The 20,807-nt window shown below is 37.1% G+C and overlaps 1 protein-coding gene across 2 annotated transcripts in view; it reads right to left on the reverse strand.

The window, feature by feature from the left end:
• The window catches only part of MAGI2 (membrane associated guanylate kinase, WW and PDZ domain containing 2), a 1,518,597-nt gene that overhangs the window by 352,783 nt on the left and 1,145,007 nt on the right, over positions 1–20,807 (reverse strand). For both annotated transcript variants that reach the window (XM_030933117.1, XM_030933118.1), the window contains exon 7: positions 16,531–16,588. In XM_030933117.1, coding sequence (XP_030788977.1) covers positions 16,531–16,588 — 58 coding nt within the window. The remainder of the gene's footprint in view (positions 1–16,530; positions 16,589–20,807) is intronic.

Raw genomic sequence — 20,807 nt, forward strand, 5'->3', positions numbered from 1 at the left:
ATACAATGTATGCCTTACAGGGCTTTGAGATGCTGAATTTTAGAACTACTAAAGCCTAATGTTTTAAATGTGTTATTATAAAATATGAGCTTTGAATAAATGGAAAAATGGAATCTATTTTACTTGGAGCATTTTTTAAAAACAGAATAAAATTGAATCCTGCCTCTTGAAAGATTTCTTCCCAATTCTAACACTTAAGTGATAATTTTCCTTCTATAAATGTTCATTCATTATTCCCTACTGTACCTGGGGGAATGTCAGTTTGCTTTGTGAATGTGAATGGGAAGATTGAGTCACTCACATGTTAATTTCTCCTGCTCTTCCTGGACATCAGGTTGTCTGTGTTGGGGAAATAGTATCCAGGTGGGAGGTGGAATCATGGCCAACTGAGAATATCCACATATTGGCACTGAAACTCTTACAGCTGAGTCTGTCCTCCACTCCACACTAGGTTGAGCTTCTCAAAATGTATATTTTCACATAAATGAGATCTCTTCCCTCCCTCGGTAGTAACGCTATTTAGTTAAGACATTAACCTGTAATGTGTATTTTATATATAAAGGAAGATTCATTACTAAGCCATTACTCTTCACTAATTCCATGGAAAACTTCGAATTAACTCCTAGCAGACATGGTTGTACGCACTGTCAATGACATCATGAAGTACCCAGGACCTACAAGGTACATAGATTCAATATCAAAAAATTCAGAGCCACTAGGCATGCATTAAAAAATGTTGTTTTCTATCGATCCCTTCTCACTCCCATAAAGCATCTCTCTAAAATGTTATTGCTGAGTACAGAGGAGATCATTGTTATCAAAGGTATTTCTAACCGTCTGCTTCTAGATTGAGTGCAAGTAATGAATTATAAGTTCATAGAATAGCTAAAGGAAAACTAAAAGACCACACTATTTCAAGATGTTTCTGTATTTGAGACAAGACTAATAAGTCCTCTTCTACTGGTATCTGACAACCTGACTGGGTAGTTTAAGTGCTTTATGTCTCATGTATAATTCCATTGATTCCTCAGTATTCTGGGCACTAAGGACACAAAGGTGAACATGACACTACTCTTACTCCAGTGGGGGAGACACACAAGTTGGATGACCAATCATTTCAGTTTGCCTGGGACTAAGGAGTTTCCTGGGATGCGGGGCTTTCAGTTTTCAAACAGGGATAGTCCTGCATAAGTTGAGTTACCCATTCTAGAAGAGGCCAGGAAAATATAACACAAGGCAAAAAGTGCTGAAATTTGTATGCATGACGTAAATACTCAGAGGGAGAAAAGACAACTTAGTTTGATGGTTCAGGGAAAGCTTCCCAAAGAAAGAGACATGTAAACAGATTGTAGAAGGATGAAAGTATTTTGCTGGATGGAGAAGGGGGCATTTTAGGAAGAGAGTAGTAGATATAGAGGTGTTCAGTAATACTCAAGTTCTGCCTACCTAGAGCACAAGGCTAGTGCACATGGACATGCGTGTGATTGTGTATGGGTGGCAATGTGGGAGCAAGAGGTGTAGGGGAGTGGATGGAAGCTACAAGACTGGAAGGAAAACAGTTCTGAGTCATGGTATGGAGTTTTGTTTAGTCTGAAGATCTCCCTACTTCCATTGAGACCTTAGTGTAATGGAACTGCAGTTTTTAAAGTCTCCGTCTTGGATGATGTACCTTATTCCTGAACTTGGGAGCATTTAAGATGAGTTTCGCCACACATCAACCAAATAGGAAAGCTGTGGTTCTCCCTAGAATTCCCAAGCATTTTGGCATAATTTCCTGGCTACCTCCAGTGTCCTAGGTATTGTTTTCACCTGGGGTATGAGGTTGAATAAGAAATATTCCTTGAGTATGAAAAAGTCATCCAGGGAAATAGCCATTTCTGTGTACAGGGAAGGGTGAGAATAGTCTGACTTGTAACATACTCTATGTTGAACTGGATTGCTATTTCTTAATAAATTACTTATGAATTGCTAAAATATGCAGTCACAATATAACTTAACTGAACTCTAAAAAATATGCATTCATACATAATGATAGACATACACAGCCATGGATACAGCAATCCTTTGGAGCTTGACTCTAAGGAGAGTCAGAGAATTACCAAAGACACTCAGAATACTGGGCAATCACAAAGGCAACCTCACTGATGTCTGCGATTATCCAGGAAGGAGGGACTCGGGAGAAGAATGCTAGTGAGGGGAAATTGACATGGCTGTGGCAGATTCTGAAAGTCACCAGGCCATGAAAATAACTCCAATTCCATATAATACCCAAATTTCAGGTTTCCAAGATGAATATTCAGAGATGAGGAAAACAATGAAGAAGTATTATTCTGGACTACCGAGTCTTTATGACCACAGAGACCAGGAGGAAATCAAATACATAGCAATTCCTTTTATATGCTAGAATGTGATGCAAGAGGGATTAGAAAACCTGACAAAGTCAAGAAAAAAATACTTTTGACTTTGTGACGGCAAGGTCTAGGAGTGAGCGGGAGGCTACAATTCTGTTAGGTAAGGACCCTGGGAAGACAGAAGAGGCATGGAGAAAAAGTAGTGGGAATAGAGGATAAAGTTTCAGCAGCACTAAGAACAGAGAAAGGTGGCAATAAGTTGCTTCAGTGTTGTTTTTAATAGATTGGTTTATTGGGGACAGGTATTGTGACAGAGTTTTATATAATTAACACACTGTGTCTAAAATTATGCCATTACTAGAAGATCAAAGCTTTGCACAAATGAGATACTAGTTTCATGTAACTGTAATGAGGGATGTATTTTCAAATAACTTGTTTGTTCTTTTCCATAATACAGATTTATATCCCCACAGCGGGCTGAGTTTGTGTGTTTCATTCTGAAGCTCTTAATAAAGAACAGGAAAGGTGTGATGTTGGATATTTCTGAAGAAAATTCCATTTGTGCACTTTTAAAGTTAATTCCAATTCAGATTTAAATTCTGTTTAATAGATGCCAGTTTGTTGAAAGAAACAGTTGTATGAAGAATGAATGTCAGCCTTGTAAAAAAACAAAGGAGAGACTAAAGGGAAGATAGTGGATGGCAGAGTGGGATGGGAGCTAATATTCACTTAGTAAATACTATATGTTGACCCTCAGTGAAATAGGTTGCATGCTTTTAAATCACTTGCTCTTCCGAGAGGGTAAACCATTTTCTGCAGATCTCACATTAAGCAGCAGATGCCGAACAAAGCCTAGCTCCATGTGGTGCCAACATCCAAGAACATCAAGTTATGTGATTCTGCTACAAATATACACTTAACATTTATAGTAAAATTACTTATGTATGTACAGACAAGGGCTATGTCTGGTAATCTGCAATACACTTCAGTCAGGTGATTCTCAACTTCTTTTTATCAGTTTTCATTATGAAATTGGAAACTTTAAAAACATTGTAAATTATCTGCTGATTTTCTGAAGACAAAAATGTGAAAATTCAGATTTTGATATATTAAATATTTTTAACTAACTCAGTGATTACGTGCATAGAAACAGGGAATGAACACGTTTTACCAGAAAATGTGTGTGTGTATGCATTTTACATATTGGAAAAAGTGAGAAATGAAATGGTAATGAGGGCATGAATGAGGAGTCGGGAGACCTGGCTTTGTGTAACATTGCTTTCAAACCAGAAGGATCTGTTCCAAGGGTTGTCTTTCAGCTTCCCTCAGGGCAAGTCCTAACATCCATTTCTTGAACTCATTGCCCTTACCGACTCTGGAAGTTGAGTGTGGGTCATGTCTCTGGCAATTATGATAATGATAATAAGGTGATTCTGTGCTAATATTTACGACATATTTACTGACTCTCTGATATCCTCAATCTCACTGGGATTCACCAAAGTGAAAGCCACTTCCAATGAGTCTGAGTGGTCCTTCTTTTCCATTTTCAGACCAAAACAGCATTTTGGGTTTAAGCTACAATTGAAGATTTGGTCTACCACTCACTATCTTTGAGAAATTCCCCAATGTTTCTGAACTGCAACTGCCTCACCTGTAAATATTCTAGTCATTTCATAGGACTGTTTTGAGGAGCAAACAAGATAAAATATATGAAAATGTTTAAAGATGAAGCACTGTATACATTTATTTTTGACGTTCTTGGAATATTCAGGGCCTGGGAGTCAAATGCAACTTCAATATGGACAGTGTGAAGACTCTTAATTCTTGTACTGGGCTGCAACAATATTTTTATCACCTACTAGTTTGATAGCCTGGCTTCTTTAAGTTTCATTTTCTGTGTTTGTAAAATAGCAGTAATAGTATCTCCCTTTAAGCATTGTGGTGATGATTAAATGAGTTTTACAAAATGCCTAATACATACCAAGTGCTTAATAATGGTAGCTATCCATATTTTTTTCTCTGGCTTAATAGTTACTAAATAAGACCCCTTTGGAGATAAAATTTACATATGAGGTCAGTGCCCCAAAATAAATTACTAAGCAACACTAGCGAAAAAGAAAGATAACCATTCCTGTCATTTTATTTATCTGAAAATATATTCACATTATTTTGATGCCCAATTAAAACTGGAGAAAGTGAAGTAAGAATAATAGAATGAAGGGGTCCTGTCATCCTCCATAGGTGAGTGTTGTGCTTAGTGGAAAGTTGAATTAAGATCTTTACATTACGGCCGGGAGCGGTGGCTCAAGCCTGTAATCCCAGCACTTTGGGAGGCCGAGACGGGCGGATCACGAGGTCAGGAGATCGAGACCATCCTGGCTAACACGGTGAAACCCCGTCTCTACTAAAAATACAAAAAACTAGCCGGGCGAGGTGGCGGGCGCCTGTAGTCCCAGCCACTCGGGAGGCTGAGACAGGAGAATGGCGTGAACCCGGGAGGCGGAGCTTGCAGTGAGCTGAGATCTGGCCACCGCACTCCAGCCTGGGCGACAGAGCAAGACTCCGTCTCAAAAAAAAAAAAAAAAAAAAAAAAAAATCTTTACATTACAACAAACTCAACAAGTAGGGCTTAATAGGCTTTCAGAGATATGTAACCTTATAAGTTTGAGATTACATTTATGCAAAACTAATTTTATTAGCATAATGAATAGACTTTTTTCTTTTGCTTTTAGTAGATCCAGTTAACCTTCTCAGATACAGAATAGAATTTCTTTTCTTTATACTAGTAATTTGGCTAACTTAACTGTATTAAACTGAAATGTGAAATTTGTTGATTAAAGTTTTTATGATTCATCCATTTTTATTATACAATTAACTCAGTCTATGTAATATAATCTCATCTAATTGAATATGGAATCATCTGATAAACACTAGTAATAAATACTGTTTAACGATATCATTTTTTATTGTTAAAAAAAGAAAAAGAATTTTCCTTTCTAATGTGTTCAGCTTTGACAGTAGTTAAAAATATATCTCTGGGCTGGGTGTGATCCTGGGAAGTCGAGGCTGCAGTGAGCAGTGATTGTGCCACTGCACTCCAGCCTGGGTGACAGAGCGAGACTCCGTCTCAAAAAAAAGAAAATAAAAAAAATATATATTATATATTCTCCATATATGTGTGTATATATATACACATACATATATATGTATCTATATAGGTGTATATATACACATATATACATGTATACTATATATACACATACATATACGTGTATATATGTTTATTCCTCATGCTTGGCCTGGCCTACCCTTCCGCCATTGCAACCTTGGGATATGAGGGACCCTGTCCTTCCTGCATCACCACCCTGGGATGTGGGGCATCCAGGGGCGGCAATCCAGGTGCCACAGGCAGCCTGGGACTAAAGCTGGGGGCAAAGGAAGGGCCTTAGTCACTGCCTTTCTATAAGGCTATTTTAAACAGCTCTAAGATTTGTACAGGCATAATTTGTCTATGACCTACTTGTTCAGGAGAGAGTTTTAGAAAACCAATAGAACAACCAGTTACTTTGGTTTCAATATTGGCAAAAGGGACCTGGAACATTAATTGGAGGGAGCCCTGCCTTGTGAAAGGGGCATCTCTTTTTAACTCCCACCTTGTCATATACTATACTCTGTGGCTGTTATAATGTGAAGAAATGCTTAGGGACAGCATGAGCTTACTGTTATACAAAGGATATTTTAGAGAAGCATAAACTAGGAAGATGTGTGACCAACAGGTGGCAGGGGTTGCCCTTGCTCCTTTCCTGTATTTTGGGGTCTGAATCAAATAAATTACTTTGAAAGAAAAAAACAGTTCTTATCCACCTGTTTTTGTTCATAAACTTATCCTTTATCTTTAGTAATGCCCTTTTAATGTCAGTATTAATATCAGCCCTCATGTCTTTGGATATCAAGTATATTTATATATATTTTTTCTATAGCTTGGTAAAAAGAATCCATGATAATAATTTGCCCTTCTGAGAGGCCTTCTTTCCATAACACTCATATGATGGGATTGTTAAAATCATTAAAATAAAAGAGTCGTAATATATGTTACTGTTTAACCAAACAAAAAGTAGAAATGGAAGAAAATGCTTTAAAAATTTTAAGTATTTTTTGATCAGCAACTGTAATGAGAAAATACAGAGGCTTACAGAAAAAAGGCCAAATGTATTCTTGTTAAGATACAGTGGCAGTGAGTTAAAAGAGATCTTAGCAATCACCTAATCCAAACCATTCAATTAACAAATAAAAGCTAGAGAGGTTAAATGTAATTTTGCACTAACCTGTAAATTCAAAATTGTGGATGGAAAAAACATAAGCTATGACTAACATTATGACTTATGACACACAAAAGGAATTTTGAAAAACATTACCTGCATATTGAAAAAGAGATGAATTATAGTTCTTATGTGGGGATGAAGTGGTAATACATTTTACTCAGTTAGGGTAAACCATCTTCTGTTTTATTATTCAATTATAGGATGCCCAAAGAATAATATCTGTCTGCTTTGGTTTGACTTCCTCAGTTTAACTAAGTTCCTTCATACCTTTGACACTGTTGGCATCTCTTGGGCTGAATGTGATCCCAGTTATGTATCTATTAAAGATCTAGGAGATGCAAATGCCAGCCAACTACTTTAATACCAGAAAGAATTATTTTCCAACACCAAAGGAAAAAAAGTGGCAGTGTTGTTTTAATATGCCAGTCACCAACAGGATAGGATCTTGAGGAAATTTTAGGGTAATTTTGACTCAGCCATTTTCACTTTATGTGCTAAGTTTAGAACTTAATCTCAGCCTAAGATATGATTCCAAAGTATGTAATGATACAGATTGTTAGCATGAGACAATCTGCAGTTCACGCACAAGCAGCAGAACATGTTCAATCTCGAGAGAGGAAAACTAATAAGCTATATGAGCAACTGTTCCACAAATAATAGAATAATCATCATCTATTTGTCATAGAACATTGCCTTGGTGAGTGGCAAATAGGATTGTCCAATGAAAGATGCTAGCAGTGTTTTCTGGGTTGCCTAGCAATGAGCTACCTGGGACAAGGGTCCTCTCTTCCAGCAGGACAGCACTTCTCACGCAGCTCACATCCAGCTCCAAAGGTTGTCTGCAACTCTCTTAATCAACAATTCCCCAAGTTCAGACTGTCTTTCCTGCCTTCACAAGGCCATTCATCATATAAAAATGATGGAGTAGAAGGAAGGAACATGGTCCTTCTTTGGCAGCAGAGAGCATGGTGTCTCCAGCTGTGAGAATTCCTGCCCTCTCTTCCTAGGAGGTCAAGGGGTGAGGGTCTGTGTACTGCACACTGTTACCCTCTGCCAGGAAGTTTCCCTGCTTCTGTGCTACCCTGTGTGCTATTGTGCTGTTTGTCTATGCTTAGCCTCTCCAGAAGTGCCTAAACAAGGGCCTGATTTGTTAGATTCAGAAAAAATGCTTGGGCCAGGTGTGGTGGCTCACTCCTGTAATCCCAGCACTTTGGGAGGTCAACGTGGATGGATCACGAGGTCAGCAGTTCAAGACCAGTCCGGCCAAGTTGGTGAAACCCCATTTCTACTAAAAATACAAAAATTAGCCAGATGTGGTGGCGAGTGCCGGTAATCCCAGCTACTCAGGAGGCTGAGATAGAGAACTGCTTGGACCCGGGAGGCAGAGGTTGCAGTGAGCCAAGATTGTGCCACTGCACTCCATCCTGGGTGACACAGTGAGACTCCATTTCTCTTGGGGGGGGGGGGAGCTTGAAGACAAACACAACTGCCCCCCTGCCCCACAAATGTGTTTGTGTTGCAGCTATCTTTATTTACAAATATATTCTCAAATAAATGTTGGTGAGAGGAATAGTTCCTTTGCTTTTTATTACTGGCTTTAGGACAAAGAAAATGTTTTAGAGTTATAAAAATTGTTTGCAAAAAATGGCATTTATTTGAACTTGTTTTATTTATTTTAAGTTATTTATACATAACTGACATCAAGGTGAATAATTCATTGTTATTTGTAAAAGTCCATCTGCGATTAAACCAATTTAAACTTCTGGGTGCCTAAAACACTCTCTATGTGAAACCAGAAGATTTGTTAAGTAAGGTTGTTGATAAGATGTAAGAGTCGCTAATAAAAGTGTATTTAATTACAGAGTCAAGTTTTCATCCTTTCATGTTCAGTTGGAAAGACATTTAGAGGTGGGGGAGTGTGACTAGGATAGAGAGCAAATGTCCATCCTGTTAGAATGAGCCAGCAATGGTGAAGTGTCTCACAGCAGGAAAAATGACCTCTAACTTCAGGAATAGGGAGATAAGCACCTCCAGATCTTGCCTGGATGGTAGTGGCGAGAAGAGAGACTGGACAGGAGACTTCTTTTCATGTGAAAGGATTGTGGTATAAAAACATTTGAGGAGGCTGGGTGCAATGGCTCATGTCTATAATCCCGGCACTGTGGGAGGCTGAGGCGGGCGGATCACTTGAGGTCAGGAGTTTGAGACCAGTCTGGCCAACATGGTGAAACCCCACCTCTACTGAGGTGTGGTAGCGCACCCCTGTAATCCCAGCTACTCGGGAGGCTGAGGCAGGAGAATTGCTTAGAACCTGGGAGGCAGAGGTTGCAGTGAGCCGAGATTGCACCACTGCACTCCAGCCTGGGAGACAGAGTAAGACTCTGTCTCAATTAATAAATAAGTAAGTAAGTAAGTTTGAGGGACTCTGTCATGAAGAGTAAAGGGAAGACATAAGCCTTTTAACTGACTAGTAGTTGAAAGAAACATTAGGAAAGTAAGAGCCAGTTGAAGTTTTTATGAGTGAGCAGTACAGAGGGTGGGGGAGGTAAGTGGGAATTATCAACTATGAACTATCAGAAAAGTTAACGTAGTATAAAGAGCATGTGTGTGGAGCTAGGAGACCCTCTAACTTACTGCTAGTATCTTAGGGACTCATGTCTTTTGAGGCTGATGACTGGTTTTATCCAGGCTGGAAGAAATGATGCCCCAAATTATGAAATCAGTCTGGGTCAGCTAGAAAGACGTAAAACGTTAAACCAGTCGTAAGTTAAGGTCAAATAAGTTAATTAATAAAAAAGCTGGCTCTAGTTCAGTTAGAGGTAGGACACTTACTGTTTGTTTTGACATCCTTGTTCCTTTTGTTCAACTATAAAGTGGAGTTTACTGATTTATGCTTGTTTAATAGAGGAAAATATGTTGTAAAGTATAAAAATTGAACTTATTAACATAAAAATACAGCAACTCTATTGAGAGGCTGTTTTTTGTTCTAAATGGCATCAGCATTGCTTTGACCTTATCAGTCGTATTTCCTTAGAAAACTCAGTTAACTCCTTTGAGATTTGATCTTCTCTTTTGTACATGTTGTGACTGTCATCTGGGATGATGGATATAAAAGCACATTAAAATAAAAGTTAAAATAAAAAGTTAAAATAATGCCTTACACATTAGTATTTCTACTATTATTATAACAAATTCCCAGCTATATAAGATGATACATATTCTAGATAATTATGACAATATAACCTCCTTATGAATGACTGAAGACTCAACCCCTTTGGAAGCCAGTTTCTGCAGCTATGGAACTTTTTTTTGTTGTTGTTGTTTAGATGGAGTCTCGCTCTGCCGCCCAGGCTGGAGTGCAGTGGCCGGATCTCAGCTCACTGCAAGCTCCGCCTCCCGGGTTTACGCCATTCTCCTGCCTCAGCCTCCCGAGTAGCTGGGACTACAGGCGCCCGCCACCTCGCCCGGCTAGTTTTTTGTATTTTTTTTTTAGTAGAGACGGGGTTTCACCGTGTTAGCCAGGATGGTCTCGATCTCCTGACCTCGTGATCCGCCCGTCTCGGCCTCCCAAAGTGCTGGGATTACAGGCTTGAGCCACCGCGCCCGGCCTGGAACTGTTAATAATTCTGAAGAAACGCTGTTTTTATTCATTGTGGCACACTCTGGCCATGGGATTATATGTTTCTTTCCAAATCAAAGTTTCCCTTAGGATTGTTCACTTTTTGAAGTCTACTATAATCACAAAAGTACTGGAAAAGCAAGTAATGCCAAAAGAAGAGGCTTTCTACATATTATTGGTATATACAAGATTAAAAAACACTAACATTTATTGAACACTTACTGAACATATCTATGTTAAGTGCTAAATACCAACTCTGGAATAAGATTGCTTAGGTTCAAATTCTGGCTCTATTATATAGTACTTATAAAAATATCTATAGCTCAGTTTCCTTACCTATAAAATAGGGATAATACTATAGACTTTCTAGAGTTTCTGGGGAGATTAAATCAGCTAGTACATGTAAATCACTTGGAAAAACACTTGGCATGTACTAAGCGCACAATAAGCGTTCCTCCCCTCCCCTCCCCTTCCTCATTTCTTTCTCATCTTTTTCCTCCTACTCCTCCCTCCTCCTTCTTGTCTATAACCTGCCTACCCAAGATCTCACAGCTGGGGAGCTACAGGGCTAGCACATTGTGCAACTCTGCAGCCCATACTTTTGGCCACTCAGAGATACTAATTGATATGTCCAAATGCTGTTTATAAGATTTAGAGCTTTCCTTAGTGAGATTTTAAAAGGTATTCTTTTATGTTTATTTCTAATTGCAAATGTTTCATATGTTTACTAACTTTTTATAAACTTTAAAGTTGGGAACATTTTTCCTAGAAAATTTAGAAAGCTACTCAAAGGCATGAAGCATTATTAAGATAATATATTGAGTTCAAGTTCTCTCTAACCACTTCCCAGCTTGCTACATCATGATGGATACCAACCACTAACCATGAAATGAATGCAATTTTTCCATTTACATTAAATGTTACGTTGAAGATATTATGCAGTATTTTTCGTACTTTCTGGAATTGCATACAAATAATGTTTTATAGTAGCAGATGTGTGACATCACATGAAAAACTTGTAAAACCTTTACATGAAAATCACATCTGCCAGTCTCCACTATCATTTTAACTACAGTTATATGGTTTGCTTCTCTGTCTCTGCCAGAGAAGGCAGTTTTGCATGAAAGTTGTCCCAGCAAATCGTGTCTTCTGGACCAGCAGCTAGTTGAGCAAATTGTGTAGCTGCCATTAAAACTAAAATGTACCCAGCAGACATAATTTCACAAAGGAGGAGAGAGAACCACATTTGTACAAAAGTCACAGCTGTTCAACTCTCCATTTTGCACATTGTTATTAAAAATTTTCCTATCTTTATGAACAGTGACAGTTACATTCCTAGCTAGCAATTTTAGGACTTCTTAATACATAGTGCTAAGAGCTGCACCATCAAGGATTTGGTGTCTGTCAGGAAAAACTGGGCTAAGTTCTTTCTGCTGCTACATAGTCAGAACTTGGTCTGTTTGCACAGACAGCAGATAAAATTTAAAAAGATGTTAAGTAGGGCCCATTGTTCTCTAAAATAGCTGTGTGTTGCCTCTACTAATCCAAATGAGGGCCAACATTTTTTTTTTTTTTTTTTTTTTTTTTTTTTTGAGGCAGAGTCTCGCTCTGTCGCCCAGGCTGGAGTGCAGTGGCCGGATCTCAGCTCACTGCAAGCTCCGCCTTTCAGGTTCACGCCATTCTCCTGCCTCAGCCTCCCGAGTAGCTGGGACTACAGGCGCCCGCCACCTCGCCCGGCTAGTTTTTGTATTTTTAGTAGAGACGGGGTTTCACCGTGTTAGCCAGGATGGTCTCGATCTCCTGACCTCGTGATCCGCCCGTCTCGGCCTCCCAAAGTGCTGGGATTACAGGCTTGAGCCACCGCGCCCGGCGAGGGCCAACATTTTTATGTTAAGGTCCAAACAATAAGGATTCCCTTTCTTTCACATCTTGCTCTCGGTGGCCATGTTGTCCAGGGCTACTCCGAAGTGGTGGGTAATGGAGCTGGTGGCTCAGAATGCCTGCGTCAGCAGCCTATCTCATGAGGCTCTGGATGCAGCATGACCTCGCATTGTTGGGCATCCTGCTGTGTAGAACAGTACTACAGGGAGGCCAGGGAGGAGACATTCTTGAGGAATCCCTCATTCTTCTCCAGGGATGGGTCCCAAAGGCTTGTTCAGACCATTATGGGTTATAAATGCTAAATTTATAGCAGGCATTTTGGTTAAGAGTTTGGGGTCTGGGCTCTGCAGTCAAACTACCTGGGTCCAAATTTCAGCCCCTCATCTCAATAATGGGTGGTTCTGGGTAAGTTACTTAACTTATTTAGCCAGGGTTTCCTCATGTGTAAACTTAAGACAATTTAGCTCATTATCACTATAGAGAGAATTATAAATGTGATAGAAACTGTTAAGCAATGCGACCAGTTAATGGCACATACTAAGTACTCAATAAAGGTTAACAATTTCCATAACATGATGATGATTTTTCTAGTTCTTGAATATATTAAACCTACAATCGTAGAATTGAATTTGCAGGGGACAGAACAGTGGCATAGTAGGGTAAAGTCAGTTATAGTGGTCAAAGCCTGCTCAATCCAGGTTTCTCATTTTCTAGCTGTGTAAATTATCTTCTGCTATTGATTGCTGGAATTCCTATTTGCTTGTCTGTGGCTGAGAGGAAAATGTGTGTTTATGCAACTGTGCTAGAGACATTACATTGATTTCAGTCAGTGCCCCACCTGCAACTTCTATTCCCAGTTGTTGGTCTATTTGAAGAGAGGTGCTAACTGCTAAATTAGACCTCTTGTGCCCATGCATGTAAGCTTTTTTGCTACTGGGTTGGAAGGTGGAATCTTTTTCATATCTTGTAAAGAGTACCTCCAATTGTATGAATGGGTGTGTAATTAAACGTAAAAATGATAGCTGTACAGATAATCCATTGCTCATTATCATTAATAGTATCAGTAAATCAACATTTTCTTGACTATATATTAACAAAAAAGATATTGCTTTGTTATATGAACTAAATATTAATATTACCAATTAAAAATATAATTCCTTAAGATATTAATGCTATCACTATAATTATGAATGGAATCTTTATCTAGACAGTTTTTATTTTATACTTGTAATACATATACTGAAAATGTTGAGATAGCAACTTCAGACATTTACCAATCTTTTATGGTAAGAAATTAGGTGACTTTCTTCTTCCAACAAAAACACTCTACATACTGAAAGTGATGAATAACCTCTATGTTTACTCATATATTCTTATAGTTACCATAAACAAGGCTACTATTCAGAACCAATATATACCTTGTGAAAACAATAGCGTAATAGAGATGAGATACAGAATTAAAACAAACCATGTAAATAGGTGTATAACAATTAAAATATTTCAAAAGTTTTTTTGGGATGATGGTAGATATTCCCCATTTCAAGTAATGTATACATCATATACAATAACAGGTATCTTAATTATGTTTATGAAGTTTTTCAAAAGGATGTTTCCAATAAATATTGGGATAATATTCTACTTAACATTGTCTTTAAGTTTGAATTATCTGTTTATTTGTCTCAGTTTTCTGCATGGCCTGCTACACCCACACACCTAATTACTGACACTGGTCAACTCTATAAAATCATACAATGGGGACAAGACCATGACGAATCATAGAACTGAGTGTAACGGGAAGGAAATTAAACTATTTTGACCCACTGTGACCTGTATATACAACCTCCCAATCACTTAAAATCTGAAACTATTAAAACATGTCAGCCTGATCTAATTATAGAAGACATGACTGACTAAATTCTGTATGATTCTCTGACTATGGCTGTGTTACATGGAAAATTAAGTGGAGAAATGTAGAGAGAAGTATAATGTAGGCAAACACACACACACAAAACATCTGAAGTATAAAGATAAGAAAAATTTTCATTTAGGGTTACAGCCAGTGTCCAATTTCATAATTAATTATAAAGGATCTACCAGCAGCAGATCTTCACTTGCAGAACACACATCTCAATGATCAAGAAGGGATGAAGCATAGCTTTCTGACATAGGTTTGTCTTGCCTTTCTGTTAGATGATTAGGACAGAGAAGAAAGGTTTTAGTTAAATCTTTTCCTGCATTGGAAGTTAGCTTGACAGGAGCTGAAGATGTGAAAAAACAATCTGAAGAATTAAAATAGGGTAGGAGCCAGCAAACTATGACCTGCAGGCAATATATGACCAACTGCCTGTTTTTGTAAATAAAGTTTTGTTGGAACATAGCTGACGTTGCTGGTGGTTGCTTTCAAGTTACAACAGTAGAGCTAAGTAGCTGTAACAGAGGCCATATCGTCCTCCACCCTAAATATTTGCTATCTGGGTTTTTATGGATTTTGCCAACATATGGACTAAGGAATGGTTCTTTTTCAATGATTCTGTGAGGAAATATACTAAAGATAAGATCTGATATGCCTCACACTCAATTCTCTTTCCTTACATAGGATTTCCTTGACTATCTGATGTAATAGGCTTAGACACAGCACAGTTTGATTCAGTGAATGAAGACAAGCTAGCATTTATGTGAAACATTTAGTGTTATATTTATTTATGGACTATAACTATGTTATTTAAACCATATGGGTATTTTAATTCATCAGCAATCTAGTGGGACACAGAGGCCTTATAACTATTTATAAATGATGTCTCCTTATTTTTGCAGTTGGAGATACCTCTATGTACTTATCTTACTTTTTTGTATCTGTTCAGTGTCCGTGTGACACCATACATTAGATTCTATGCTAGAAGACTGCATATGGAAAATGAACTGAATTCACCTTCACTGTGAATCTGGAAATGACTGTGGAGCCAAAACTGGGGCTTTTCCAAAGGAAAATGATGGGTGAAAGTAGTTAAGACAAGTGCTCCTGAGGGAGATCCTCAAGGGCAGAGAGCACACACATTTCACTTATCTGTACATCTCCAGTGCCAAGAAGGGCTTGACACCTAATAAAAGCTCAGTAATGGTTTTTTAATATTGTTACAAAAACAATTTAGCACTAAAGCCAACCTGTAACCCTTGACCATCTGTAATTATTAAACAGAATGTGGTTGGAAAAATCAAAGTAAGATCTTTTTTTTTTTTTTTTTTTTTTTTGAGACAGCGTCTGGCTCTGTCGCCCAGGCTGGAGTGCGGTGGCCGGATCTCAGCTCACTGCAAGCTCCGCCTCCCGGGTTTACGCCATTCTCCTGGCTCAGCCTCCCAAGTAGCTGGGACTACAGGCGCCCGCCTCGTCGTCCGGCTAGCTTTTTGTATTCTTTAGTAGAGACGGGGTTTCACCGTATTAGCCAGGGTGGTCTCGATCTCCTGACCTCGTGATCCGCCCGTCTCGGCCTCCCAAAGTGCTGGGATTACAGGCTTGAGCCACCGCGCCCGGCCCAAAGTAAGATCTTGAGGAACAATGTGAAAGTCTTTTGTTTTTCAACCTTTGGATTTCTTGGGTAGTGTTTCCCATAAGGAATATATAGGCTTTGTTATTCACCCAAATAACTTTAGGAACATTAAACAATAGACAAGAATGAAAAACAATCGTCTATTGGGAGAGAGAGTTCTAGAAACATAAATCATATATTCAACTTTTGAAAATTATGAATATTACTTAATTTTCCAAGAAACATATGTGTATGTAATTTAAACCTGAATAGTTTCTTTGTTCTGAATAAAAGGATGCATGGGGGATCATTCATACCACAACAAATTATTGCAATGTAACCTCCAATAGGTAACATAAAAGTCCAATGTACTGAAAGAATACTGTTGATTTGGAATGAGGTCCTAGAAAAGAAAAAAAATCTAAATTTTATTTTATTTTTCAACTAAAAAATATGGCTGATTCGTTTAATTGACTTCAGAATCTGTTTTAATAGAACATCTCGTTTGCACAACCAGTCAGCTCCCAACATTTTGATTGCAAAATGAAAGGCATTTACTTTGATATCTTTAATTATCACTCATTTAGAGGACAGTGTGAAACACACTTTTTCAATTGGTGTTTTAGAATCGTTGAGTCAAAGGAAAGGAATGACAAATTAGCCAGCTGGAGAGGAAAGCAGCAGCTAGCTAGTGCTGCTAGTCTTGCTGGATACTTCGAAGTAAGATGAAAGGGAAATGAAGGGGCTGTTAGCTACACATGCTCAATAAATAAAATACTAACATAAATTCACAACATATTAATAACAAGTTAATATCACACTTAGAGACTTACTCAACATAATAAGTGCCATAAATGGGATCATCGATTTTTTCCCAGCCATATGGAAGCTCTGAAAAATAAAGAGTTATTTCTTTCAGTAAATAAAGAACAGATAACACAATTTCTAATAAAAAGTAATATAATTTAATTGTTCGTGGATTGCAGAAATGGTCTACCAAAGTGGAACAAAGCATTCAGAGTCAGCAACAAATTTCAGAACATATTATAGAAACTATAAGCAGCACTGACTTGAAAATTGGCAGTTAAAACCCAGAGCTCTCTTCTCTGCAGATACACTGCTGGGTCTAGCCATTTGTCTCATGCCAAATAGTAGGATGGCATGTCATCATGTTATCACCATTTAGTGCAATATAGAAGGCAAATCGCTTTCCTGCAAGTGCATATGGTTCTCTTATTTATTTGTATTGCTAAAGGAGCATTTCAGGACAAAGACCACATTTTCAAAATATATTTCTGAGGATGGCAAATTGTTTCTGATGACTGAAACAAAGACATTATAAATTCTCAATTGATATCCCACTATTTGAGATGGTAGGCTTGCTGTTACTCCACATGGGTCAGAATTTGAATGCTGCCAATACACTCTTTGGGCTTATTTTAAAAATAAGGTCTAAAATTGTGAACATGCTTTCCTTGATAATATAGTTCATGTTTTCAATTCTCCATGGCCAATTCACACATACACACATTAAAAAATATCAACAATACTATAAATCCTATTACAGGCAAAAACATGCTGTCTGAAAACTAGGCTTTGCTTCCTAATATTGTTTTCCAAATACACCAAGGTTTTACAATTATTAACTCCTACAAATACGAAGAAAATTGTATTTGTCTTGATAGATATTTTTACATAAATATAATTTGAAACCTAAGATACATTGATAAGTTTAAATGTATTTCAGTGAAGTTTAAAAGTTTTATTATTATAGTAATAATACATATCACTGTAGACAAAGCGCAGTTATCAAAAGAAAACTGGAATTACCTGCAATCCTGCTACCCAGAAATAACCACCATTAATATTTTGGTGAATATCCTTCAAATAATTTTCTATGCATATATGTGCAAATACTTTTAAAAGAAATTACATCATAAAGTGCATATTACTTTTACAGCCTGATATTTCTACTTAACAGAATATCAAGGATGTCATTCGATGTGAATGTGTGTTACTGCACAATATCATTTTTAAGGTGGCAGCAGTAGTAGTCTGCTGCATGGCTAGAAGCTGTGCAATTCTATCGTTTTTCTATTATTGAACATTTGGGGCTTTCCAGTTTCCACCTGTCATGTGTCATCTGTATTGGACCTACTAAAATGTAAATCTTTTATCATTTTTCTATAATATAGTATTGACAAATTCCTAGATGTGAAATTTTGGATCAAAGGGCATGCATCCTTTTATTGTTTTTGACATATATGACCAGATTTCCACCTTCCTAACTCATGAAAAAGTACTAATTTATAATCTCACTGAGAGTGTATGAGTGATTTTGTTTCTCTGTATCATCAAATTAAATACAGATCCAGAATTCCGCACCCAAAACTTTTAGAAATATATACATTTTAGAGTTTAGAAGTTTTGCAATTTTAGAAAGTTAACACAGAGCAAATGCTTTCTCTTTCTTAACACTCTAAGTAGAGTTGGGGAAAGCAGTTTATAATCGAACATATGAGTATTTCTGCAGCCAAAGATATGATTCATACGAAGAAGGATAACTTAAACTTACAACATCAAATTTTAGAGTACCTTAAGAAATCTTTCTTTCAGAAGGATAATAAGAGTAAACCTTTACTGAGTATTGTTTGTGGTTTGACTACTAATGGATTTTCTAGGTACTAACTCATTTTATCATGCCAGCAACTCAGGACTCGAAAACCCTGTACTCTGGTTCCAGCAAGCTTACCCAATTTAAATATCAATTCAGAAACTCTGTTTAACAAGGCATAAACACCACTTAATTTAGATTAAGGAGAATAACTATCCAGATGGTTTTCACCAAATCCCCCAAGCTACTGGCAAATTCATCTAGTAAGAAGGAATTCATTTGACAAGTATCTATTGAGTGCCTTTTATAAACAGCAAAACCTTTTTTTTTTTTTTTTATAAGTAGCTTATCCAAAAGTAAAAGAATATACAGAGGACAACAATTAATGTTATGGATATTTGTTATTTATTAATATGGTTCAATACATGGATATGTATTTATAACAGGTTTAACATCATCTTACGAATGCAATAATATATAAAACAATCATGTTCAATAAACATAAAGAGTAAAAGCCTAATGTAGTTAACTTATGAATACAGTCCTACTTCTTAATGCCAATGCCACATGGAAGCATTTCATGGTAAAGTTTGTACAATTATCTTTTAATAAAGTAAATGATTATTTCATTTTAATCTGAGTAAATTACTAGTTCTAAGCAATGTATCCCAGAAGGGCAGAGTTCATTGATTCTTTATCTTTGTCAGATTTACAATGCCAAATTTCCTGGGTACAATTTATTATTTATTATACTTTCCCACTTGTCATCATGCAGTCCTCATCAGAATTTAGGGAGAATCTGCTTTATTTTTCATAAGATATCAATATATTTTGTCTATTCACTTGGTTGTTTCATATTTCCAAAGTAAACTATTATTTCATGCTGGAACAAAATTATATGTTATAAACATTTGTATTTTAAGAACTGTTAGAGGTCCTAGACTCACATTTTGAAGCAAAATTATACACTAGTTCTAACTTTCTGTTACAAAGAGCATCATTTGTTTCATTTTAAATATTTTCAAGGAATTGTTGGCCGAATCTTACAAGAAACCAATAACAGATATATGCATTGCTTCATTTATATCAGAATGGATGTAAAAATATATAACTAATGTTAAAAAAGGTACTTGTATATATGTGCATATATGAATGTGTAGCTGTGTGTATGTGTTGGCACATGTGTGTTTGTGTGTATTCTTTTAATGACATTTTGCTTGAAAAACAAAGATTTAAGCTAGCATGCTAATGAAAAACCACAATTTGCACAAGTTTTTCTTCACTTGTAAAAAGACAAGTCATAAAATAAACTTCTTAACATTATACACTGAAGAGTACACATCTAGATGATGAAAAATTAAAAAGTTAAGAACTATCTTTCACTGTGAAAATTAAGCTATTTGGACTTGGATTAGTTTTAACAAAAAGAAACAATTGCTGCTTCTTTAAATTAAACTAACAGATGAGAAAAAGAATTTCCAACATTGTACTATTTGCCCAATCAGGCAAGCATGTAGCTTGGAGCTTTTGGGTCCTAGGTTATTTAGAATACTGTATTCAACAATACCTGACAAATCTGTGGATGATTAAGGTCACACTGATAAAAGAATAACATACACTATGCAACAGGAAAAAATAAACACTTGAGATCAGCAAGGTTAATGCTGCATTAAGAACTGTTTTAATTGAGATTTTCTTCAGGCCATAGGACCATGGAGCAAATTCAGTGATTGAATATTCCTACCCTAAAAAAGTCTAGATTAATTTGTAGTCAATCATATCAGCTTCTAAAACTGGAAAAAACAAATGATTAAACATGCACCTAGCTTTCCCTGGATTCTGGCATAGTCAGCCTGCTATATTTTTTAAATTTAATTGTGCTTCCCAAATATTATTTCATTTATTTACTTAATTTTTAGTCAGGTACACTTTCATTACAGAAAACAGAGACCCCTTTATGCTAGCTCAGTAAGAAGATATCCACATTCTGATATTGTGCACTGAGAAGGGCACAGCTTTACCTCTGTAGTATACTTGTCAAAAATAAATAGCCTTATGTGTGTGTATTTTTAAACAGCCGGGGTTCCACTGTGTTGCCCAAGCTGAACTCAAACTTCTGGGCTCAAGCAATCCTCTCCCCTCAGCCTTCTGAGTAGTTGGAACCACAGTGCGCACCACTGTGCCTGGCCAGGAATGCCATTTTGATCATGAGAAACATATGACAAACTCAAGTGGAGGGACATTCAATAAAGTAACTGACAAGTATCCTTAGAGAGGGTCGAGGTCATGAAAGAGAAAAACAGACTGGGATATTATCACAGAGTGAAGGAGAATATGGAGACGTGATAACTAAATGCGTTGTGGGATAATGAATTGAATCTTGAACCAGAAGAAGGACATTAGTGGAGCAACTGGAAAAATTCACATAAGATTTGAAGATTAATTAATAGTTTATATGGATGTTAATTTCCTGGGTTCAATGACTGTACTTATGAA

This window comes from Rhinopithecus roxellana, chromosome 6 (assembly GCF_007565055.1).
Source record: "Rhinopithecus roxellana isolate Shanxi Qingling chromosome 6, ASM756505v1, whole genome shotgun sequence".
NCBI lineage: Eukaryota > Metazoa > Chordata > Mammalia > Primates > Cercopithecidae > Rhinopithecus > Rhinopithecus roxellana.